At 37.8% G+C, this 26,187-nt stretch overlaps 2 protein-coding genes and 1 long non-coding RNA gene across 6 annotated transcripts; 1 reads left to right on the top strand and 2 right to left on the bottom strand.

Annotated features, from left to right (window-relative positions):
* Positions 1–434: 434 nt before the first annotated feature.
* Positions 435–3,949, top strand: LOC149116194 (uncharacterized). Of its 2 annotated transcripts, none has more exons than XR_016205349.1 (2): positions 435–662; positions 3,541–3,949. It is a non-coding gene; the product is annotated as an uncharacterized LOC149116194 (long non-coding RNA). The 2 variants fall into 2 exon arrangements; XR_016205350.1 differs by lacking the exon at positions 435–662 and adding an exon at positions 3,055–3,246.
* An 8,312-nt stretch (positions 3,950–12,261) lies between these two features.
* On the bottom strand, positions 12,262–15,407 carry LOC110063603 (uncharacterized). The gene is made up of 2 exons (XM_089282142.1): positions 15,257–15,407; positions 12,262–12,817 (listed from the first exon to the last, which is right to left on the bottom strand). Exons 1-2 carry the CDS (start codon positions 15,356–15,358, stop codon positions 12,647–12,649), a joined length of 273 nt encoding a protein of 90 aa, XP_089138268.1. The 5' UTR covers positions 15,359–15,407; the 3' UTR covers positions 12,262–12,646.
* A 4,129-nt stretch (positions 15,408–19,536) lies between these two features.
* Positions 19,537–24,902, bottom strand: LOC110063703 (uncharacterized). 3 transcript variants are annotated; one of them, XM_020770699.2, is made up of 2 exons: positions 24,723–24,901; positions 19,537–19,939 (listed from the first exon to the last, which is right to left on the bottom strand). In XM_020770699.2, exons 1-2 carry the CDS (start codon positions 24,846–24,848, stop codon positions 19,751–19,753), a joined length of 315 nt encoding a protein of 104 aa, XP_020626358.1. In that variant the 5' UTR covers positions 24,849–24,901; the 3' UTR covers positions 19,537–19,750. The 3 variants fall into 3 exon arrangements, with proteins under 3 accessions (XP_020626358.1, XP_089138267.1, XP_020626359.1); XM_089282141.1 differs by lacking the exon at positions 24,723–24,901 and adding an exon at positions 21,371–21,521; XM_020770700.2 differs by lacking the exon at positions 19,537–19,939 and adding an exon at positions 23,293–23,693 and having other exon boundaries at positions 24,723–24,902.
* Positions 24,903–26,187: the final 1,285 nt, after the last annotated feature.

Below are 26,187 nucleotides of genomic sequence, written 5' to 3'. Positions count from 1 at the left end.
CAGAGAACAAAATTAATTAAGTGTCTCTGTTTACACTCTTTGGTGTATTGAATTTTACTACGTCGCTTTACATGCTAACGCTGTATTGTCAGACATGATGTTTTGACGTGAACTTTTTTTTTTCCTCTTCAAAACTGCCGCTGTTGTTTAGAAGACAGTTTTGCTAAAGACGCCGAAAATACCTATTTAGCCATCCAGGTATTTAAATAATTTAGAACGTCGTATTTTTAACAGTAAACTGGTAAATACATTAATATTGAAAACTGATATAATGACTGATCTGGCGAGTTAGGGAATCCACGAACTACAACGCTAAAAGCGACAAAGGGTTATTCAATACCTCCGTTTGTATAACAAGCTGGAAACTCTTTTCTTATTGGTTTTCAAGTGAGACCAGATGGCAATCTTACCGATAAAAGATAAACATTTATTGCTCGTGCATGACGTACAACCTGACACGATAGTGGAACATAAGACTTACTTATTTGTATTGCAGTAGAGCCGGTAGCAAGAAACATACTTTGTGGCTGGCTCTGGTCAAAATGAATTCACGAGTCGTCTTGACTGTGTTTATTGTCTTCATGCTTGCTGTTCCGTTCTCTGACTTGTACCCAAAAGGGAACTGGAATTGCCCTTTCTCAGCCAGTTGTCGTAACGGAAAGGTTTGTAACTATGAAATTATTCCTTATTTCTCTTTAAACGTACCCCTCTGCCTTAATCATTAAACATGTCACTGAGATATGGATAACTTCAAGTTAAATTTCCCTTACCGGGTCAGCTTGAGAGGTTAAGTCTCTATAAGTTGTTCTTAACTGTATTGAAAACACTACCATGCTATGAGGTTTTTTGGTAACTCTATTTTTGCCATTATTGCTCCAATGTTCTGCGGAAATCAAAAACATCTTACAAGGTTAGAGTTGTCTCGCTTGTAAAGAATTGTCAAATGCGACCTTTTTAGGGGCTAAATAAGATAACTAACACAGCTTGGTAAAACTTTGAGGCCAGAGTGACGAATTTATGAAGGAAAGAAAACTGGGCAAACGGGGCCAGAGCGCCCGCCATGTTGCTATAATTGTATAAAGCAAATGGCAGAAACAAGGATCGAAGGGGGCTACAATCCTTCTTCCCTAACCTTTAAGACAAGAAACAAAGCTAAGAATATAGACTAGTAAATTCATTTTTAGCGGCCCCAGACAGGGGATTTGCGTCTTAATCCTCGGCTTGTTTCATTGAAAATGCAAGAGAAATACCCTCCTTTTATCATACACACAAAATGTCATGAATAAGTAAGCGATCTTTCTGGATTAACTACACCGGCTGTCTTGCGGGTTTGAAAGCCGAAAATGATGTGTGCGTATTTTAAAGCTTTTTAACGTTTATTGGCCAGTTTATTAATTTTGATGAAGCGCTTGTTTTCATTACCATGGAGAATTAAGTAAAATAATATCTACTTCCTTCGCAAGATGGGAGGCTAAAATTAATTACTTAGAGGCTTGGGTCAAACAACTTTTACAAGACTGTTTGAAAACAAAACAGGAAACAGCAGGCATAGGTTTTTTTTTGAGCGTGTATATATGTATAGTGATATATTTTCTTGAAAGCTACTTTTTTTTTTACCAACATTTGAGGTATTTGGAACCTTATTACAAAATATTCAATTTAAACGTAAGAATCATTGCAAATACTAATGAGACTTCATTCATTATTCATTAATAAAGGCCTCCGGAGGCAGTCCATCTGCTCAACACGTGCTGTTTAACCGCCAGTTAAGAGAATCTAATTTAATTCATTTCCAAGAAAAACTTAACAAAACTATAACCAAGTGTTAATATAACTATAACCACGTGTCTACGATACCTTTTGTTTCATTGAGGATTTGAGGAGGTTATACGTACGATATAAGTACACAAAATGCACACGCAATATTAAAAATTTGGCCAAGTCTTATGATAACATTTCTCCTTTTTTCCTTCTTTCTCTTTTTCGCATTACAATAAAGTACGAAAGTAGCGCTAAAATTCCACGGTTGTGGAAGCGATACTCAGAAATAACTTCCCCTCCGAAAGTACTAAGCACACTACAATATGACTTCCTGTTGAAAAAACGAATGTTATCTGCTAAATTCAACTTTTCAAAAAACTCTTGGAGTCAGGATGAAGTGGTGTAATTACCCAGAAATACTCTTATTTTGTGTTTATTTCGATCACTTACAAACATCACGTTATTCATTACTTAAAATATAAATATGCAAATTTGTTTCACATGGAAATTCACAGAACATAGAACAGGTCAAATGAGTCGGCTTTACGAAATATAAAAATAGTAAATTTCTCGTCGCAAAATATATCGCCCAATGAATTTGATTGAAGGCTTCAGTAGACTATTATATGTGATCTGGAAGGCTTGTAACCTTGCTTTCTTTTCACACAACTCAACACAGAGTTCGAATGTAAATTCTATATGTCACCTATCGGCAGTCCAAGATGTCACAAACGGCCGGGTCTGAGTGGGTGTCTTCAGTCAAATAGCATTTTTCGTGAATTCGGTCCAATATCTCCCTAGGGGAAGTTTTCAAACTGAAAAGTAAATTGAATCAAGAAGATATATTGTCCATTAAAATATCGGTGGTAATATACGCGGGTTGGGTTCGTACTAGAATTGAGGAGGAAGTTCTCGAGTGACTTTGAATAGACCTGTTCCAGAAAGAAAGGCGCGCTTTGATGCATCAAAAACCCACATTGGATATTGGATGTTGGGTAATAGATAATTTAACTGAAAAGCAGTTAAGTAGTACCAGAGATTAATTGCATTCCAAAAATAAAACAGCCATATGTTGCTAAAAGGTGTTTCTTTGTGGGTGCTAGAGAAAAAGAACCAACTCCACTGGCTGACCGATTAGAAGCTTGTGCTTCAATTACTAAATTAATAAACATGTTATTAAACGACAAAAAGCTCTAAAACATGCAAACATTATCACAAATGAACGAGCAGTAATTAACGACATGACCTTGTGACTTATTTATGAATGTGTGACATTTTGTGTGTATAAATGGAGAGGGTTAATCTTGCACTTGAAACATACAGCAAGCCTAGAAACAAGACTGAGCAAATTTCGTAGCTTGGACCGATAACACAATGAATTCACAGATTGCGTTGGCTTTCTTCCTTGTCTTCATGCTTGCCATTCCCTTCTCAACTCAGTCATCATGGGGTTGTCCGTTTAACTACGCTTGTGGAAAAAGACAGGTTTGTAAAGCTAACTAATTTCTAAATCTCTAAACACGAGACTCGACCCAAATCAGTTAAAAGAAACCAGTTTGACTTGGAAGAGTTTGGTTTTCATCTAACTACTATCATCATTATTTTGAATTTTTTTTTAATAATAGGCATTATCTTTTTGCATTTTGTGACAAACTAACCTGAAAAGCTATGATAGACATACTAGTTCAAGCTTCAAGCCTTTTGCGCAAGCTATAATTTTCCCATTTTTTTCCTTTGGCAAAGATTATATTTTCAATTGTTTGGTGATTGTCATTATAGGTGAAGGACGAAGCAACGTTGCCAAGATATCGATTTGCAGACCGTCTACGGACGCTGAGAAACTCCCGTCCCAGGCCCGAGGAAGGAAAAGTAATGAAAGACAAAAGGCGACTGGACAACATCGCAGCTCCTGAAGGCTCATGGGAATAACACGGCGACTAAAAATCCAAGAAAAGAAAAAATATTTAGATATTAAATGAAGACTACTTATAAGTTTTCTAGCAGATTAAGTAATTTCTTGGTACCGCATTTTTTTTCGTTTGTAACTAATTCATAAATCATTATAGTTGTTACTTTAGTTTTCACTTCGCCGCCATGTTAGCTCACAAAAGTGCAGATATTTTAGATATACAGTGAATAGCATGTAAGTTGCCAAGGAAATAAAATTAATTATCAGTGTTGCATTCAATTGGCCTTGGTGTTGTTTATTTTTATCACTACGATTTTTTAACTCCCCGCCTGACTGAGGGTGGGACCTAACAAGAGCGTCTGAGCATTCTTTTTATTCCCTTTAACTCCTCTACCAAAGTAGTGACCGCAAACAATACTCCCTATTGAAAAAAAAGAGGATATAACAGACCTCACATACGGTGTACTAAAATACTTTAAGTCTACAACTTCCTCAAGTGGCGATAACACCATTTATTATATGGCTTGTGTTTGTAGCCGGTATAACGCGCGCTCTGATTGGCCAATTGTAGGGCATTATTCTCCCGTAATGCACACGGGGCGATCACGGGCCTGCAAAACCAAAGCAAAAAGCCATATAATAAGCAACTTATTAACCTTGAACGTTCGCTTTTTACGGGAAAATCTCAAAGCTCGGCCTTGCCGTACTGACCTAGCCGTATCGCTCGGTCAATACGGCAATGTCTCGGTTTGAAATTTTCCCGTAAAGACCTCACTCTCGGTTAATATATAAGTAGTTAGTAGTAACAAATGACTGAGAATTCAAGTAAATAGCACTGATGGTGATCTTTAATAAAGATCTAATGGAAATCATGTGCGGGGTTTCGCATTTTGCATTTTTTCCCCTTGCTTTCTTTCTTGTCTTCATGCTAGCTGTTCTCTGCTCTAGTTCTGAATGTTGAAAGGGCATAGCTCTATTGAACTGTACCAAGGAATTTGAGCATGATGTATCGAATACGTTTTGTGCGACTCCGGTTTAAAAGATTCAAAATTTAAAAAAATTGGTAGTCAATTTCCCTTTAATATTACATCAAAACAGCCAACAATTTTTGTCAATTACAACGTTTCACAAGCCAAATGGAGGCTAGTGTGTTTATCATATTATCCATCAAATATTTTTGGCAACACGCACAGTTTTGAAAATTGGGAAATATCGCTCGGGTATTCCCAGTTTTAGCTGGGGCGTATTAAGTCAGGTGACGTGTTTAGACCAATCGCGCGGGAGCAAAATTATTTGATGGATTATAAATTTGAATGTTTCAATAAAGTGTTACTGCTATAACCCAGCGTGCACTGTCATTTAACAGTGCCCAGGCCTCTACTGTGCGACTCAGAATGGCAGATTAATTTCAGAATAATTCATAGCCATTCAATCGCCGTATATTCCATATGTTTCGATTTCCAATACATTTGCACTTCATAGCTATCTTCTTTTGTTTTGTACACTGCCACACATTTTTCTGAGAATGGAAAAATAACTGAAATAATAATGTCTCATTTTCCGATTTTTTTCATTTTAAGATTTTTTAACTGAAATATCTGCTGACATGTCACCATTAAGTTTGATTGTCAAACTGCCATCGCAATTTGAAAACAAATCATCTTGCTCCGCTTATGTGTCACCGCGAAAGAATGTCATTAATTTCCTCGAAATTTGACATCACCATCGGTTTTTTTTTTTCGTAATGCCGACAAGTCACCCACGCTAATAATTTGAAGCAGTCGTGACTGTTTAACGTGACTTTTCAAATTTTACCTTTGGGGAGCAGGGAAGGTGCAGCGGTGAGAGCGCTCACCTCTCACCAATGTGGCTCGGATTCGATTCCGGCCGGGTGTCATATGTGAGTTGAGTTAATAGCTTGTTCTCGCCTTGCTCCGAGGGTTTTTCTCCGGGTTCTCCGGTTTTCCTCCCTCCACAGAAACCAACATCTCCAAATTCCAATTCGACCAGGATAGAGGACCCGCGTAAAAAACCAGCTAAGACTGATGTGGTTTCATCTCTAAATCTTGTACATTTTCTGGCAGTGAAAATTCTTTAAACATGCTTTGCTGTTACTTTTGCCTCCTGACAGGGTTTAATTTAAAAACTCGCTTCACATTTGAACTGCGCTTTTGCCTGGAGGTTTCATATAGAAGTTGCAGTTGATACATTCTTAGGCAAACGCAACAATCTCGTGACGACGGGGTTTGCCTATCCTATTTTCGTCGAGTTCGTAACTTAATACACCTGCGAAACGAAGATTAGAATGGGGCTGAAAGCAGCATCATCAAAAATTCAGTGTGACATATAATAAAGATGCTAGCGACGTATATTGATGATAAGTAGGCGGCAAATGATTGTTTTAAGCCGTGTTCATTATTTCGCAAGACGCCTCGTCAGTTAATTTGGTGACATTAGTGATATTAATTTTAATTTGAAAGTTGGACTTGAAAGTGAATAAATATTCCGACTCTTGTTCTTAAAACTTTGCGCAGAACAGTTCGAAAAAAAAATGCCTTTGGAAACTCATGAGCATAAATGTTAAATTTTCGACTTTTTAATTATCTATTACACGCTTTCATTTGACATCTGGCGATCGTTTGATTGATTTGATTCTAGAAACGTTGAAAACTTTACTCCATTTGATGATCAGCCGGCGCGTTCGTTTTGAAGACACTGTTTAAGTCGTTGAAGCGGAGTAAACACCAGTTGTGGGCGTCGGTTTTGTCTTGGCTGAAGCGAGTCAAGTAGAAAGGCGTTCTCTCTTTTCAGGAGAAAAAAAGCACACTTGCGTTTGAATATTATTAACCTCTAGTTTATATTCTAGCATTGTATTTGATTGGAAGCCATTGCTTTCTTAGAAAAATCTCTCCTTTGACTGTTCTGAAAACTGAAATTCATGTGTCACTTATTTATCTCCCAGTTGAAGTAAAAACTCTTATAGTATTGAAAATATTTCTTACACCGTAATATGTAATGCGAGAGGAATGGAGAGAAAAATTGATGCCCTAAAATTGACGGTTTCTCGCTTCTTGTGTTAGTTTTCCACACGTACGCTGTAAATTAACTCGACCTTAATCAGTTTACTTTCCAACAAAAGCAGTTTTGACAAGCGCTGTCCTCGACCCACGCTTCTAAATAATTTAAACATCGTTGATTTCAAACAGTGAGGAAATACGTTAATTATAAACTGACTTCGCGTGCACCTGTGAAAGAAACAAGCTGGTCTTTAGCATTGAATAATTCATATTGAGTGAAGGCGTAGGTGACAGTTTAATGAACAAATTTTTAATTAATCGCTAATTTCACGAAATTTGTGTTTAGAAAAGAAGTCAGTATTTAGCTCTTATTTCAGGAATCTCTGAAAGAAGAAACTGAGGCTGAAAAAGATGAAGTTACGGTCTGCCGTCTTAGTTTTACTTTTTGTGTTTTTGTTCGCCGTTCCCTACTCAGTGTTAGCCCAGTAGGGCTGTGCTTTCAGATACAACTGCGGAAAAAGACAGGTTTATAAAACAGTTTGCCAAATTTACCCGGTTTTTTTTTTTTCTGCGGTCACTCAGTGCTAAAAAAATGAATCCTTTATGTAAACCTGTAACTAGATGATATGTAACTAATTTTCGCTGCTTTCCGTAAGATTGAGTTATCGAACGATTAGTTTAATAACTAGTTGTTTTGCCTTCAATTGCTAGCGACAAAAAGATATGGACTGCCTTAACCTATTAACAGGCATTTTTTGCAAAGTTGTTCTAGCGAGTGAGCGAGCGAGTAGGACGGCCGCCAATCAGGAAGATCAGTGACAAAGGCTATTCACACGTTTTAATTTTGCTTGCCCTCTCGACATTTTTTTTTTAAGGAAAAATGGAAGGTTTACGAAAGCGCGCGCTTGACCTCTTATCTTTGAAAAAAAGTTCATGAAAGTTTCGGTTTTTGGTCGAAAAAAGTGAAGCACATGGTTATTCAAAGCCAAGACAAACTTATTGCGTTGTGTAACTTTTTGTTACGAAGTTATCTGAAAATTAAAATTAAGATATGCGTTTCACAAAGAGCACCTGTTGATTTTCAAATAAAGTGATATCAACGTCTATTTACTCCTTACAAGATCTATACATTGTCAAGTAGACAGTTGATGAGAATAAAGGCAATAATCAACTGCGTGTTATAAATTAAAGTAAAGAGAAAATGAAGATCGAACTAAAGACCTCCTCGTTTGATTAAAGCGAATTCAAAAGCGATTGTTTAGAGGGCGTTAGAGTAATATTCCTTTTGAAAGCGCTGCAAGGTGGATGCACCCAAATAATAACAACAAGCCCATGGGAGGAAAAACCATTTTTCCCGCAACGCAACTATGTAAATCTATTGCGATTAAAATTATAAGCACGGATTGTATCCTCATCTTGTACCGAACAATTATCCCCAACCTCGTTCCCAGGGTCTCTCATCTTACCGCCCCCTGGGGCGAGCGAAGAGAGACCCTGGTTGGGTCTGGTCACGTGCCACTTTGACAATTGAGAACATCAGGGAGGGGTCCTCTGTAATCAGCAGTTTGTCGCGTTGAGCTTTGTCGCGCGCTGCGACCGCCACATTACCCGCGGCGTTTATCAATACTTAGCTTTTAGGCTGAAATTTCGAATAATATCTGTTCCAACGTTTACCTAAAGGTTAAGCAAGTCTGTCTCGAGGCAATTTAGTGGTCGTGATTTTCAGTGTTGCCGTCTTACCCACTGGATTTATGGAAAGTCATTCATATTTCAACTGTGGACGTCGAGCAGCGCAATTTCATCCCGTAGTAATTGTTGTTTCTCCTTTGAATGCACTCGATCAAATTGATGCAAAAAAAAACATAAGAACGTCTCTAGGAAAACGTATAGCTTTCTCAAAGTAAAGCTACGGCAGTCTCTGAAGAAAAGCTGGACGAAGATAAGTATGATATTCGTGCAACGCACTGTGCTTGCAAACAGTTCTAATCAAATAGCCGGGCCCGGCGTCACCTGCGGCGTCACAATATAGAATGCAAGTAAGCAATATGTTCACGGAATATTTTAATCTTTGTCCCTGGAGAACCAATACTTAGAGCCTTAAAACATATCTTGCAATAGAAACGAAACTAAACAAAGTATAAGCACGGCATGGCAAATGACAGAGGTGTCAAACTCTGAGAAGCGACGTGCAGTTAACAGCGGAAACCATGCGGACCTACGACCTCTAAAAATATGCTGTAACATAATCAAACGACTCCGCTCTACTTATGATTTCCATTTCTTCTAATAACACGGCACAAAAAATACCCCTCAGAAACACGCTTGAAGCAAAGAAAGGTCGAGAGATCGAGAATTAAATGAAAATGTGCACAATTCTCTCGAACCGTTGGTGTCACGTACAATAATTTATTAATGACACAATAAAAATTATATTTTTCTTTTTCTAGCCTCGTTTCGTTCGAAGATAAATCCATTTTATCAGCAACGACGGCGAAATGTATACCGCGACGAGTTCGCTGTATTTAAATCCTTCGCGCTCGGCAAAGTTCGGGGCGCCGACGGCGCGGTGAAACTTCAATAAATCTTTTCACCCTTTCGCTCCTTTCGAAGTGACTTTGGCTTTCAGTGATCATTTAAAAGGCCCTTAATTCTCTAGAATTATTTAATCGCCGGTAACAAGACCTACACTTCATTCTGAGGTAAAGATGAGCCAAACATCTTCCATACACAGCCACGGCTGCGGTGTGTAATTCTCCATTCGCCTTCGTGAGGAGATTTTTACAATATGTAACGTCCTTCACTGAACCAGGCAACAATCAGCGACATGGGTTTCCGCTATCAGATGATGGATAAGTTTTCCTTGGCGTTTGGAGAATATTATCGCCGGACATTGCCGCAGAACATCATATCGTTCTTGGTTTACTTTGGTGACAACACTTCCCGAACTCCCGTAGGCTAAGTATAGACAAAATTCCTACTAGGCCGCCCATCCCTTCAATAATTTAATTGTCATCTCCCAGATTCTTGGAGGCACGTGACCAGACCCAACCAGGGTCTCTCTTCGCTCGCTCCAGGGGGCGGTAAGATGAGAGACCCTGGGAACGAGGTTGATCGGTCCCGAGAAGACGACCTGTGAATCATCTTCGTTTACTGAGGACTTTTCTACCGAGGCAAGAAGAAAAAAGATCGTTGGTAGAAGACAGGAGACTGGACAAATATAGCAATTCCCGAAAGCTCATAGGAATAGCATATGCATAGCGATCAAATTTTTCAAGTTGTTAAAAGATGCAATGAAACAAGAGTTTTCTCTTGAATGAAACTATTTAGATATAACATGGGAAATTTTCTGGCAAATACTTGTGAAAAAAAGTGCGTAGCATTAACTGGTATTGCTTATTTTTGAGGTAAGATCGTTCGGGATTTCCTCTTTTTTTGTTTTCGTTTTGTTTTGTTTTTTAACTTCATTCCCGATAAAGTTAATTAAAAAGACGATTTTCAGAAAAATGTCACTGAAACTACAAGTGTCCAGTCTTTCCTTAAGCACTCGGCCTTAGTTCGGTTTTCACTAGCGCACAAGTATAGACATGAGGATCATAGGTAGATGTAGTAAGGTGCCGTTAAGTTGCATCTTTTGTCAGGAAAATGTCCGAACAAATGACATTTATTATCAACCTCTCACTTCTTCTGCGTATGTCGGCCTTGCGCTTGTGAAAACCAACCTGTATATCGTGTTATATTGTGTTGTTCAAGTGCGCATATGATGGCTAAGACTTAAGGAAACAGTAAAAAAAAAAGAACATTTGGGAACATTTTACAAAAGAGTTAAAAGCTGGCTTGTTTGTCTTTCTCAGAACTGTAGTAAACCACCTTAATTAAGTAATGACTGAGACGCCAATCACAAGTTCTAGTTATGAATGAATTTATACTCTACCTATGAACCTTGCAATTATCCAGATGTAAACAGGGAGTACATATCATTGTAAAATCTCGCTCTAGTATAACACGTAAAGACAACGTTTAGTTACACACCAATCACGAACCGGTCGTGTTTTATGCTTTCAAAAGATAAGCAGCAGAATTTGGCCATTTCCCGTTGCTGTTTTGCAGATAAATGCAAATTGAATAAATTCACCAAGAGTTACAAATAACGCACCTCCAGAATCTTTGTGATGCTTATTAAACCTTTTGATTAGCAATGCCCTCGTTGACTTTGCCTATTTGGTTTGTTTAATGAATCTCTCTAATAAATCATTTCAACGGTAACATTACTTATAACTAATCAAGGCTGTTATAATACAACTCCAACAGTTGTGAGTCTGCCATAGACTTGTTAGACCCCGCATCCCGCCACTATTTTAGCTCAATCCGGCCATTTCGCCCAGATCAAATGAGAAAATCCCTATCCCTCCAAAGTGTTTTTTTTTTATACCGTATCCCGCCAATACCGAAAATCTTTGTCATCCCACATCCCGTCTCCATTTTCATTCTCATCCCGTATACCGGCAAACTTATGTTGGACACTAGCAGTTCGGAGACGCAACACGCAGCTGTCCCTTGACTATGGAATCCTTTGGTACTCACATCTGACTCAAAGTAGTTCCACTGATGGTCAGATACAGTGACGACGTTGATGTATCGCATTTATGCAATGTTCCTAATGTGTCGTTTGGCTACATTTTGCTGCATAATTTTCGTCATTTTGATGAACTGTCATGAAATGCCTTAAGGAGTGGTTACAAAAAAAGAAGAATCTTTCCGCACACTGACTTAGTGTTTTTTTTTTTCCAGTTTCTGAAATCAATCCTGCCGAAACGTCGGTCTTAAAAAGCAATGGCCAATTCCCTGTATGAGATGCCATGGGAGGGGGAGGAACTATGACATACAAGGTCGGGGATGCTCGTCGAAAAATTTGAATTTATCTCCCAAGGGAGATCAATTTAGGCGTGGCTCGAGCTTTACGCCGAAAGACTGGACTCGAGAGAGCAGCGGACATCGGGTCTAAAGGCGGAAATAAGAGCGTTTGTTTTACTACTATTTTTTCGAGTGCACGCTAAAAGATACTTTTACAGCTAAAAAATAGTGGCGTTTCGCCATCAACACCCTAAGTGAGACCAGAAGCTTTGATTAATACCCTTAAGCGAGAAGACGAGTATCCTCGATCTTTTGAAATTGGCGACCCTCACCGGGAGGAGATGCGCCTGCAGGGAATACTGGTATTTTTGTGTATCATCTTGGACTAAATGTCTCTTTTGATGAATACAACAGTTCACTGATGTTGCAGCTCTCGTTAGGTCTCTTATGAATGGCTAGGGACCCTCTAACGGGACAATGGAACAAACGACAGAAACAATGTCCCCTAGCTCCAAAACAATAACAGCTGCTGCAATGCATATGACGACAAATAGAATTACAAGCTTAAGAAAGCTCCTACGCTACCGAATACAACTACCATGATTCTCTGCAGGCCGTCTCACAGAGGGAATTGGCCATTTTAGTCTCGAAAAAAATCACGAAGAACAGAGAGCAACTTTGGATTTTAAAGATGAGTGGTGAAAGCTTCAGAGATACACTATATCTTTTTTTACTGTAAACTTTAATAGATCTAGTTACATGCGCTCTACTGATCGTAAGCAGTACAAATGTATGAGCTCTACTTTTAAAAATTAAAGATTATTACAATAATTAACATTCAATTTCTCTACATTGTTTAGTGAAGAAGAAGCGGAGAAAAAGTATCGACAAGTCATCTAAGAATACCTTTGCATCCTCTCCTCTGTTTCTAGTCGTATTTTTAAATTTCTCAATTTCTATGCATAATTACTTATCGTAAGCACCAAGTTATTTATCCACTACTTTCAAACCGTACAAAGATAAGCTCTATCAGCATTAATTTTAAAATCTAAACTGTCCATATTCCCCAGTTTCCTTTTTTTACCGGTGCAAGTCCTCCAAGAAAGTATTAGCGCCCTCGCCATCGGTATTTGGACAAACTCTTTTTGTTCTTCAACTTGAAGGCCATCTTATTCCTTGTAATAGTATTGTCCTCTGGAATTTCACGGTAAACTGGCTCCGGAAGTGTACCTGGGGCTCCTGATCTCGACTCTCTTCCGTCCATGGATGAATGCTTGGCCTGAGGAAAAAAAAAAGTCTCATTTAGTTCTGTAGTTAAAGTAACTACGTCACGGTTTCGCATCATGAAAAGTTAAGCCAAAATTCGTCGTTTGTATTCCGTGTTAATCTTCTCCATCCGTAACCATCCTTGTTCCTTTATGGTTTATTGAAATTATGACTTCGGGATTTTCCTGTCTTAGTAAACTAATATTTTCAGGTTTCATTTTATTTAAAGGTAATTATGTACAAGACCAAAATAACTCAAAATGCCGTGATTGACTTCCTTTAAACTATCTGAACAGTTTCCCGCTAGTATACAAAAGAATTTCTTTGTCTGTGGTTAAATACCCTCACATCCCATTCAATTTTGGTCTCCAGGGTGGCAAATTTGGAGATTCTCCAATTTGTGCAATTGAGTGTCTTAAAACCAAAACCAAAGTAATCACTCTGGCCCTCCTCAAAGAACACAGACAATCCTGTGAACCAATCAAAATTAGCAGCAGATGCATGTTTTTGAGGCGAAGCGCGGGAAAACGCGTGCGAACGAGTTTTACTTCTGATTGGATGAAAAAAAGGCGCGAGTTTTATTAAGCCAATCGCGCAGCGTAAATGCAAAACCAAACCAAACACAAATTAATTTCGGCAGTCAAGTGAAAACTGGTCTATCACAACGAGGAGAAAACGCCAACACTAATAACTTACATGTGTTCTGAGATACTTGGAATTACTAATAGCAATTGAACCGAGTGGAGTACAACTCAGGGAGTAATCGGGTGAGTAATTTCAAAATCGGACGAGCGCGGAGGGCGAGGCCAATTAGAAACTCCGAGCACGATTTTCCCCCTAATTGTACGACACGAATTCCAATTACTAATTAATCATATCAATTTTGAGATCAAGGAGTCTTTTGAAAACTTCTTTTGAGCGAAAAATTCAGTAGTGCTTTTCATAAGTTGTCAAAAACTGCACCGAACATTAAGAAGGAAGCTCACGTAGTTGACATGCGAATGGCGAAGGTATTCAATTACAGAAATCCAGCCACAAGAAACCGAAACTGGATACCTGTAATTGGACAGCGACGTGATCGCCCACCGATTACCTGACTTATCGTAGTTATAACAAAATTCTCGACCGTCATTGGTTTTCCAGGCGCCTATTTGTCACGTAATCGTTCCCAGTAACTGGATACCTTCTCCATTCGCACGTTAATTACGCGCACCTCCTTTAGTTATGGAAGGCACTAATCACTTTCTCCCTCAAAATAGTTCTCGCTACGCGCTCGTCCAATTTTGAAATTACTGGCCCGATTACTCCCTGAATTGATTTCCACTCCGCCCAGTTACTATTACAAACAAGCACGCGGAGAACCAATCAAGATCGAGAAAATTGTTGTAGATGCGATTAAGTTGAAAATCGAAATACATAGTATACTTAGTGACATTGGCTCGCATTTTTTGACATGATTAGATTAAAACCATAGAACCTTTTGCATGTTACTGACATTGTCTATTGCGTTCATAGTAGTTCTTACCCGAACTATTATTTAAACTTAAGTTATTTATGAATAAAGGTCACGTTTTAAAACGCCTAATTTTATACGGACATACATTTCCTTGACGGCGAAAACAGTTCTTCAGTTCAATCCTTACAACGGTCATTTCGTTTAGATTGAAGAAACGCAAGATATCATTCAGAGACCGTTATCTATCTTCCTGTTAAGCTTGGTTTTCAGCACCAAGATAAGAATACGCATAAAAATATTTGAGGAGCGATGACAGCCGTGACAGCAACGTACCTGCAAGCGTTACAACCAGATGTGCAAAAAGTGGCTTTACGTAATTGATAGGACGGCAAATAACAAATTTGTCACAGAATAACAATTACCCCACCCCCTCCCCAGCATAAGATGCCATTCGATGTTGTTCAGCTAAGTTTTGTTCGTGATATTGTTTAGCTAGCAACATTGGAAAGGGGAGGAGAGGGTAAAGTTTACTTGCGATAGCGCGGTGAAGATTTGTCTCTCGTTAAGGTAGGATGTCTCGACTACCTCTGCAAGTAGTTGTAGAAGAGAGAATCAATAGCTTTATTTTCAGTCTTAGGTTGACCTCGCTATAAACCATCGAAAATAAGCATCAACACAACACAACTGAAAACAAATGAGATTCTTGAAGTCAAAATAACATGAACGAGGGTTCATTTTTCTTCCTAGTATTTTTATATTAGCCTTTATGTCGTTGACTTCGTTACAATCTCAACGTTTATACTTGCCTAGGCCAGAATAAGATACCATTCAGAACGAAGATTTATAGAATATATTTTGCGCTGAGACCAACGACATGACTAAGAAGATGAGAACAGAATTATGGAAATGCTTTCTTACTTCTGTGTTACTTATAAGAAATTGCCAACAAAATAACCGTCAGTCTGAAATCAAGTGGAAATGGATTTCAGTACAAACCTTCAACTTACAGCCGCCGTATGGAGCTCCCCAGCCGCAATTTTGCGCGTTGACCACAATCAGAGTTACGGAGAGAATCACCACAGATAGAATTGCATTCATTTTCAACGGCTCAATAACTGCGACAATGCCCTCTGATCACGAACAACATCGTGAGTTATGCCACCTAGCTATATAACTACGATTAAACTCAAACATCATTATTAATTTACGAGCGTAGACTCGTTTTTTCGCTGATTGCTGCAATTACTTACCGCGGAATACCTCATAACTCGCTCATTACGCCTTGGCTCGAACGAGGTAGAGCATGAACAAATATAATTTTTAATACTCATCTTAGAGGCGTCAAATTTCCTAATGTGAATTCGAGGAATTAATTATAATACTTAAACACTTTTCTCAGGGGTATCGAACATTCTACTATTCCACCAAGCTTACATCATTTCCATTTAAAATTACCGTTGGGTTTCTTTTCACGGTTAAATTACTGCGTTTTGCCAAAAGGACCGTTTCTGGACATAAATTATTAATCGTTATTTTATCAGAAGCTTTCTGGTTTGGCCTTGCGAGGGGTGAAACAAATTAAATGAAAAGATAAGTAGATATAAACGTTATGTTACTGTATTAAGGTCCAAAACCTTCACCCACAGAAATTCATGGAAGAAAAAAAGTTCCATCGATTTTGATTACAATTATGAATAGAGACTTACGTTATTATAGTCAACGCCCACGTAATTATTCAGTTATTATTCAAATGAAATCGAAAACGTGTCTACTGTAGATAGCAAATTAAAATGATATCAAAATCCTCTTAAACGTCTTATTGACTAGAAATGGAGAACACCGATTTGGACCAAACGACGAGACATGTTTGCCTTCATATCACTGAATGGGTGTTTTAAACCCCCGTTTCTCACTTAGTTTAATTTCGGCGGAACTGAATAGATTGGTCTCGATCACTGAACCGGAGAATTATGTATTCCTAAAATTTTAATAGACTTCCAATTTTAACTTAACACAAGTTATTTGGCTTTGCTAAAGTTCTCACTTTCTCACCACAGAATCAGCTAAATAGGTATGATCTTCAAAGAATTTTTCTTCAAAATTAATTGAAAAAGATGTTTCGAGTTTCATTTCATACATTGCAAAACTTCTGAACTTCTTGGTATGTGGTGGCCATCGATTAACATTGCATGAAAACATTGCTGTAATAATTGCAGTCTGTATTACTTTGGCGTCCACCAATTTAGAAGAAACGAAACTCATATGATGGTGATATCTGATAACGATAATGAGTAGCGGTTTAGACATCACCCTTGGAAACGGACGATAATATCTTCATACTTGGCATCGAGTACGTTCGATTGGTATTGCTCGTGCAATGTTGCGCGTCCGAGTGGGCTTTACATACAAAGGAAAATCGAATCTCGAAAACATCGCTACGTTTTCAGGAAACAACCAGAAGCTATCTTCAAGATGGCGCATTATCAAGGCAGGAACAACACAAATGTTCTAGCTCTTCCAAGTCATAAGATGCAACGAAAGCCTGCATGTAAAATCCTACAGCCTAAAGTTTGTCTTTTAATCATCCATGATGTCAAAACCTTTTGAACTTTAAAGGTCTTAATAAGAAAAGATAGAAATACGTCGTTTTTTATAACAACATCAAACTGGGCAGAATATCTCAGCATGAAATGTGATATTAGTGTACTATACACAGTTAATCGCCTCGACTGATTATAGAGAAGGGTGTGTATTTGTTTACAATGTTGTCTTACTTTTTCGACTTAATTACATGGACTTCTTACACGTAAGAAAAAAACCCACACCCATATGGACGAGTTGTTGAGCCGGCACACCTTGGCGTCAGCATCAGGAGACGCAAAATTTATTGAAAAATTTAAGACTCTTTTAGGTTAGCTTGGAAAAGTGTAAGATCTAGCTCATATAGCGGGTTTTTAATGTCCTCTTGGTAGACACAGTCAAACCAGGAGAATTGTTTCTCCCAGTGAACAAAGTTTGGAGTTTCGTTTTTCTCAGTGAAAGCTTCAAATGTCTATTGGAGCTAGGCGCTACGTCATCTTGAAAAGTTTACCATAAATTATTCAAGTTCGTCGTTTGAAATCCGTGTTAACCTTCTCCATCCTAACCATCCTTGTTGCTTTATGGTTTATTATTATCTGGTGGTGTTTTTCTATGTAAGTGTAAACTATGCCACTATTTTCAGGTTTCCTTCAATTTTAATGTAACTTTGTACGTGGCTAAAATAACTCAAACTGCCATTTCTGAGCTTCCTTAAATTTAGGATGGAGATGCAAACACGAATCAGTCGGCGCGAGAACATTTAGCAGATTCTGGTGAGTATGGGAAACATCGTGAGACACAAATTATAGTTCAATTAGAAATAAGATAATATATTTTATCTGAGGATGCCATGAAAAAGAGAGTGGCGAATAGAAACGTGCACAAAAGGTCGATTACCTTTGGAATTTTCATTTTTGCAAGAATTATCATGTGAAGCATGTGAAGCCTATGAAATTTACCTGTCAAATCTCATATGTCTGGTGCACGATGACGTGATTTTTAAACCAATCAACTTCCGGTTTTGTAATAGAGCTTCAATTTGAACATTGGAACCTTCATTTGAAGAGTTCAAGCTTGAATAAAAAAAAAAAAAAAAAAAAAAAAAAAAAGAATGAAATCAAAGTTTCGAAAGTGAACTAATTCATTCCTTCTTTTTGGCATGAACGCTGAGTTAATTGAATTTCTAAAAGGGGCACTATGACCTTCAATAATTAAGAACCCAGAAAAAAATAGTTGCATCGATAGAAACTTAAATATATTGGTCTTGTCTTGTACTGGAGATATTTGAGTTGCCCGATAGTTTAATCTCAAAATAATAAAAAAAGGCTGGGTAGAATTTCAAACCTTGTAATGCCCTTGTGTCTTGGAGAAATCACTGAAAACTAATCATGTGACAGTTTGCTCTCCTTTTAACAAGGAACGAAATATATTTATGTTAGCGTCTTAGGGACACTTCCCATAGGAGAATCTTTCCTGACGTCATTGTTTATATATTTCCTCCTTAAAATACGATTTTGCCTATAGAAGGCGTCACGCTAGACACAAACTGACTACAAAAATTTAAAGAGCTTGTAAAACTTAGTAACTGGTGAGATCTTTGGCTCTTTGAGTGTAATATTCGGAGAAATTAGCTTTCAAAAACTGCAAAATTTATGGGTGGCGAAAGCGCTAATAAGCTCATACATTGTTTGTACAAAGCCGAGCTTTTAAATCTGCGTCGTGCAAAAAGTATACAATACATCGGGCTCAAATCCCTTGGGGACAGATAATAATGCTGTGCTTTTTTAATGTTCAGAACTTCTGTTTTTGTAGCTCCATCAGAAACTGTATCGCTTATACTAACGAGGCAAATATTGTAAACAAAGATTCCCCTATAGCCATCTAACGGAATTTCTCCAAACACAATCTTGGCATTGCAGCAAAATCGCCGTGATATTCAATGAGAGTACTGAACCATAAACAAAAAGCTTTCTGTTTGTGTAATTTTTGCATGCCACAAATTGAGGTGATCTGACTTTGGCAGATAATGATGAAAAGATGCAAATCAGACAAGCTTTGGATATTATTCACAAGGACTGATAGGATATTTCTTTTCTGTTTTTCCTTTATGAATCAGTTCCAGGATTGTAGGCTAGAATGCAGAAGCAATACGATATTGGATTTTTCGTTTTAACTAAAAATTCCGGAAGTTTTGAAAGGGGTTGGAGAATGGTATGGAGAGTTCCTGGGAGGATCTCTGGGACAAATCAGAACGCTGCTGAATTTCAATTCCGAGCCCGGGAACGTTCAAACAGAAATTTCGGAAATTCCGGGGGAAAAATCAGATGGAACTGAAATTCCTGGTAAGAACGTTTTAAAAATTTGGAATGCCAATGGACATAGTCCTCTTGTCCGGAATTCCGAATGATGCTGTCTGGAAATGTTCGGAAATCCAATTCAAATTTTTTGGTCGCTAATTGAAAACGCCTTGTATTTTGCTGTACATTCGTAGCCGGCAATGAATCCTTAGAGCCGATCATTAAACAATGTTGATTTTGGCAAATACCGTGGAGGAAGATTTTGATTTCTACGCTAATTAAAAACAGGTAGACAATGGCGTCATCTTCAAGGGCTATTCCGAAGGTTTGGAAATCAGAAGTTAATTGCATTTTATTTCCTGGCTTATAGTTTAACTTTTATTTGATGAAAAACAGGAATTCTAAGAGCAGAATTTTTGTTGTTTTATTTCGTTTTGAAGGTTATTTTTACTTCTACTTGCTTTGTAATTTGCTGGCTACTTCTTAACGAAACTAACAAAACACATTCTTATGTTGCAACAGTGATCTACGCTTAGACTTGCAAAGTTCAGTATTTTAGTGGTTCTTCTAAAAGCAGTTTCAAAGCATCCAATCATGAGGTTTTGCTGCTTTTTCATTGGTACACGTCTTGTAAGTAGGCCTTCATGTTTTCGTACCCGTCTCTAGGAGGATTCTTTCCATGTTCCAGCTCGGAATCTTTCTCATTCTGCACTTGCTCCTTCTCTGCTGGAGCTGAAGGAACCTGAAATGTTTCAGGAAATCTTTGCCAATCATTTTCGCTCAATGAGGGATCTCGTCCGTTCTGTGAAGTGAAATAAAATAAAGCGCCTCTAAGAAAAGAAACAAAACTGAACAAGCCTTACTTCTTTTTTAGCACGCTCAGCTTAACATGTTTCCCCAATTCAGTGTTCTCCTTTAATAGACTTACTAGTATTGGTCTCCTCGTGGCAGATTTCAAGATGATGTAACGTAGTGTGATGTTTCAGTTGTCGATGACTCATATTTCTTGGTTGTTTAAAAGTCTGAGCGGTGCATGCGCATAAGCAAAAGAAAATCTTGCCAGCGTAAGCTACTCGTCGTGAGAATCGAAAAAAATATATATATTCTCAGATATCTTGTTGATTCTGCTTTAGCTCGTTTCACTGTCTTCTTCTTTACCTAATTAAGGTATAATCCACGCAATATTTTTGCCCATCTCTTTGAGAAAATTTGTCTTGTTCAACTTGATCTAAGCGCTTGTCATCAGCCGTTGCTCAATCATATTCTCTACACAAGGTAGCGTGCCATAACTTAACTACTGAGTGATCTTAACTACACGAGAGACCCTGTTTCATTGGGATATCCAAACACCGTGAAGAGAGTTGAAAATGCGACGCGCAGCGGAGTATTTTTGACGAAATTCGAGGTGTTTGGATAGCCGATGAAACACTGTCTCGAGTGTTTGATATGTCTTCTCAATGGAAACAAAAACTAACGAGTAAACGGAAAAGTAAAATCGTCAAAATCTATGTTAATTAAGACCGGGTATCCAAAGTGATTTTCTTTGTTTTAATTTGATGAATTATTAATGAGTTTAAGAAATTATTTTTGAAATCATTTCGAAATTGTCAAAAAGTTTCGAAAATACGAGAGATGGAATATCTAGGATGTGATGAGCGTGGGCCAAAGGAAGTAACTGAGACCCCGACGGGATTCAAACCCATTGAGTCCTCGGATACTAATCCTGCACTCCAACTACTGAGCTACAGAGAGACCCATGCTGAGCGAGGCCATTTACGAGATTCACTTTTGACACCTGTAACGCATAGCGCTAGGCTGGCAAAGTTAAAAGGTACCTGTGTGGAGATAAATAAAAATGACAGATGGCAACTGAAGTTCGGTAACTCAACGCTAACGATGAAAAGTTCAGCATGTCATTTTTGTAATTAAGAAGTAGAAAAAGCGACATTGTTTCCACAATTTTTTCGAATGCTCGCAAACTTTCTTTAGCTCGATATAAACACGGAAAAAACATTTTCGTTCGTCACATAACGCAAAATTCGATTTCAACGCCGACGTCTGCCTCATAATACAAGGACAAGTTGAATAGGAAACAGCAAACATAAGCCAGCACTTTGAGGAAAAAACAAGTTTTTCTTCCGTGCGGAGTGGTGCTTTCTTAACAAGACTCTAAAAGACTGTTACGAATTAATGTTAAAAATGTAATTAATTGGGAAGAAATTTCTGGACAAACCCTGCAGCCGTAGGCACGTCCCCATGTTCCACATCTGGGTTTTGGCAATGCGGCTACAGCTAGGAAAAGACACAAAAATATCAGAGGCCTCAACGAGTTCATTTTTTAACCGTTCGTCAGCAAGAGCGTGAATAACACTGAGTTATAAGACGTATATAACTCCTATAAACTGCACGATCATTGCTAATTAATGAACGAAAACTCTATTTTTGCCAAATATTACAAAATGTATCACGAACAAATTAGCGCTGGTGGTAAATATCTACCTTATTGTTCCTCAATCAGTTGGGGGATCGCCAGTAACTGTATATGAAATGATGAATCGTTATCTGTTAAATTGCCACGAGATGACGAACTTCCTTGAAAACTTGCGCATCTTTGTTCCTTTTGCGCGATAAAACATGTCAGGCATTTCCTTAAAGTTAACTAAATAGTTAGTTCTGGTAAAAAAAAAAGAGTGCAACGAAGCGTGAGATTGACTAATCTGGATTCAATAGCTGAATACAGAGCGAGAAAATGACATGGTTCCCATTTAGCACTGCGGTTTGGAAAACTGAAGATATTGTATTATAAAAGAAAATAATTATTTACTTGCCAGCTGTGGAAGAGGTCTCTAACGCTATTTGTGTATTTACAAAACAATTTGAAATAGACGCTCCTCTCCATGCGATCGATGCCCTCTGCGGTTACTGATGTGTTTTTTAAATGAGTGATTAGGTTGGTTCTAAAATCGTGGTAAATGTTCTTAAATCCAGTTCAAAGCATGCGACAAGTGCGCTGCATTCACGCAATGCCGATATTGAGTCCCTGTCAGTATTGAAATAGACTAAACGTCGGCAGCAAAGCGTTTTTTACTAGCTGCACCATTAACTTCGAACTTCTAAGAAAATTTTAAGAGTGGAGGTTAGGTAATGGCGATCTAATGGAAAGGAGCCGTATAATATTCTGTGGTCTGCTTGTTGTAATAAATACTTCGATAAACATATACACAGACATGAGTCTGAAGCTGTTTCTAACTAATAACGTGGTCTGTAATCTTCATGTTGAGTTTTCGGCGGGAAATAATTAACTCGATGCTGGAAGCCAACTGTGATAGAATCCGGCTGTGAGGAGAAAACACCATAAATTATCAGCCCTAGGCCGAGAGAAGTCCGTTTACAAAAGACTGTGGCTCGAAATTCTCCAAGTACGATTCAAAGCAAATTTGTAAGGCTAATGAGATATTGACTGAAAAGACCTTGGCCTGGTTGACTGATTTTAATTATTAACTCTGCTGTCGTATTGTTTTAATGAAATGGATTATTAACGGTTCTCTAGCAATCCGATTGAGTGCACACACAACTGGTATACAAATAACATTCACTCAAATGCACGATCCATGTATTTGAGAGAAAAAGCCTCTAATCAGTTATCATTTAAACTTCATTTCTCTGCATGAATTCTACCACCAAGAGCTTCTACGGAGAGCTAAATCGGCTAAGAAAATTGGGTCGAGAAGACGGACTGCATGCAGTTCTCGCTCCCGTGTTGAGACTCCGGGCGTGAGCCCACCCACAGCGTATAAATTAGCCAAATGCATGCTTTATATCGCATACATTTATCTTAATTACTTCACATGAAAGTGCTTTGTACATTAGTAACAAGATGGATAGAGCGGTACCTGGAGGCGATGAACCATTATTTGCTATATATAAAGCTCTTAGCTTTGAGCACTTAGAGAAACCGTGGAGCAATTTTGGATAAAAACTAATGGAACCTCTTTTGTCAGCTGTTTACCACCAATCGCTGTGGAATAGCTACAAGGTTAGAGCATAGCAGGTGTATTGAAAAGAAGGGCAACATTTTGTTCATTCTTGGCTGGCGATGGGGTGAAATTTCAGCTGTGAAAAAAACTTAGAACAAGTACTGACACGGGCAAATACTTTATGATAAAACAGTTTCTTAGTGTGTGTTTATTATTTAAGCTTCGGCAACATTTTTGCACTTAATTGTTACCTCAATTGTAAACAACAAATGGAGTCTTTACATCGCTAGAGCTGGTTGAATTGCTATACACTAGTTACTGCAAGTTTCAAGGCTGACTAATTTCAGTTTAAATCTATTCCTAAAAGTTGTAGCTTCTTCTTCTTCTTTTTTTTTTTTTTTGCTTTCATTCCGACAGTTCTTTTAAGTAATCCCTCATTTCTTCGTATCTGTAGTTTGAAGCACTCTTTCCGTGGTCTATCACGGATTCCTTCTTATCCCGTGTAGTGAAGATGTCCCTTGGAGATTGAAATGTTTGAGGAATTCCTCGGAAGTCTTTGTTGAAAGAACCACCTCTGTTCTGTAAAAATATGAACTCGAATAAACAATCTTATTCAGGTTTGTTCTTGTAAACATTGAAGTACCTAACGTAATTATCCACGCTGATTTCTGTCGTTGGACCCAAACCGCACTACAGCAACCGTGACGTCAGCTCTCTAGTGTTACCATATCGTATTAAAGTTCAGTTACCAAATTTGAAGCAGTAAAGGATTTTACAGTTATCACAGCAGGATTGGTTTACACAGAGGTCAAAAGAACTGCTTTGATTGATCTCCAAGTGCGCTTCTGGTATATCAAAAATGAAAACCGAAATTTAACATTTTTCCTTGACAATATTCTACCCTCGGCCAACAGTCGATTCGACGCTTTCGCAAAGAAAAAAACTTATAGCCCCTAACTAAGAGTTAAATATAAGATTTTCAAGTCAAAATTTTGACATTTTATTTGATAGAGTTACTTGGTTCCTAAACTGATATCTTCATGCTATGTGAAACGGAAGTTAAAACAGTAATTTTAAAAAACTTTTTTATAACAAAAAAACCGTGATATGCTTCGGTTGAGTTGCATTCAAAGTTGTTTTGTGAAAAACATCACGAGACCTTTGATAGAATAGTGCAGTCGCCGTGTTTCACTAAATTTCTAACTTAAAGGATTTTCGAAAGCAGAACTAATTTTGTTTTTGTCTTCTTCAATCATTCTTCAGTTTTTACGGATTCAATTGATATCAACGATCATAACGCAAAGTGTGAAATAAATAATAAATTAGAAAACCGAGATCATGACAGTACAGAAAGTGTTCGGACCACATATCATTCAATTTATATCGACGCAATATTTACTTGCTGGGCAGTAAAGCCAACTGTTTCCTGCTGTGTCTGCACCAATTCTTCACTTATTTTCAGATTGATTTTGAACTCCCGATACGAGGAAACTTCGCAGATACCAGAAACAAACTATAAGCTGTTTCCTTAGTACGACTGGATAGAGACAAATCGCAAGGATTTAGTTTTCAATTTCCACGGTTAAAACGTTTAGTTTTTGCACAAACCTTAAAGGCACTGTCTGGAGGACAGCCAAAAGCGCGGCACCAATTGCTCAGGCCTCTTTTTTCCCTCTCTCCAGTGGCTACAGCCAGAACAAGCGATAGAATCACCAAAGATTTCAGTGTGTTCATCTTTAAACACAGTTTGTCAATGCCAATATATAAGTAATAAAGCAGGGTTATGATTATATACACATCTACTGACTCCAATTAATCATAAACATCATTATTAATTGATAAGCATAACCACTAATTTACCGAACATTGCCAGTTATCTGAGGACAGATTTATGAATGCACAAGATCAAGTACCGCGTGATCCAAATTTTCTCAGTTTTGTAAGTTCAATTTTGTTAATTAATTGGCGGTTTCTTTTTAATTTATAAGATCCAGTATTTGTGATTGGGATAGACTGGTTATTGTTACAGAGTATTTATTCCGCCGCATTCGTCGCGTGCGATAACAAGCCGTATTATGATATGTTCGTAATAATTACAGAGTTTGCGTGCTTTGATATAGTGAGCTATCTGAGTTATTATCCTTAGAAAAGTAAAACAAATAAAGTAAGAAAAATTGCAAACACGCCAATCGGGGTTCAATTACTTTTCCACTGAATAAAAATACATCTTGCTTCACTGTAGATGATTGCCTCCAAAATGGGGCACCGAAAGCATCTTCACCATTTATTAACTCACGATAAGTCATCGTATAATCGAAGCTCTTCCTTCTTTGAATTATATCTGTCTTTTTTCGTCTTTGTACTGTTACGATATTCTTTTAAAATTGAGAGTCGATTAATTTTTTTTCGGAATTTTTGATACAGGTATATCTTTTGTGGATCGTGAAAAAACCCGCAACGCTTTTGTGCAATAAGCACATTTCTGATTGCTTTTGTTAAGGATCCTTGCGCATGTGAAGGTTTTTAAATTTCACCTGGTTTTAGAAGCTTTTCTTTTCATCTTAGTTTTCTTTGTTCCTGAAAAGGCCCGCAAAGTCCCTTAAAACAATACTTAATGACAGTAGGCGGTATCGTATCACCAAAATTCTCATTAAAGTGGGAATGAGGAATTATCAATTTATCAATTTCTTATCTTATAGAATAAAGAGTTAAGAAAGTTTCTCTCTGTTAAGGTGATCTTACTAAGGTCATGTCCGCTGAGTAACTTTGGTGCAGTTTCTTAAAATTGCATTTATCAACTTAATTAGAAATGCGCTTTCCAGAATCATGATAGAAATATGTATCCTGACATAAATATATATCACGTTGCCAAAAAAAAAAAAAAACATATACACATATTACGGGAACAATGACAACGCCCAGCAGACTTTACCTTTAACATGCAGTGTAATACTGATTGGTAGCACAGTTTAAGTGGCATGCCTGTGAACTAGCTAAGTATAGTTAAGCGCATTGGCCACTAAAAACAAAAACATTTGGACATTTGTCTTTGAAGATTTTTTCGGTGTTTGGT

The sequence above is a fragment of the Orbicella faveolata genome, unplaced genomic scaffold, assembly GCF_042242905.1.
Source record: "Orbicella faveolata isolate gen_17 unplaced genomic scaffold, um_ofav_v1 contig_12, whole genome shotgun sequence".
NCBI classification, from domain to species: domain Eukaryota; kingdom Metazoa; phylum Cnidaria; class Anthozoa; order Scleractinia; family Merulinidae; genus Orbicella; species Orbicella faveolata.
The sequence above is the reverse complement of the archived record's forward strand: the minus strand, read 5'-3'. Positions and strand labels throughout refer to the sequence as shown.

Excerpts from the sequence above, each read along its gene's own strand:
- LOC110063703 (XM_020770699.2), bottom strand. The coding sequence starts at position 24,848 with ATGAACACACTGAAATCTTTGGTGATTCTATCGCTTGTTCTGGCTGTA. Across the intron at positions 19,940-24,722 it reads CTCCAGACAGTGCCTTTAAG|AACGGACGAGATCCCTCATT; the intron begins GTTTGTGCAAAA and ends TTCACTTCACAG.
- LOC110063603 (XM_089282142.1), bottom strand. The coding sequence starts at position 15,358 with ATGAATGCAATTCTATCTGTGGTGATTCTCTCCGTAACTCTGATTGTG. Across the intron at positions 12,818-15,256 it reads ACGGCGGCTGTAAGTTGAAG|GCCAAGCATTCATCCATGGA; the intron begins GTTTGTACTGAA and ends TTTTTTCCTCAG.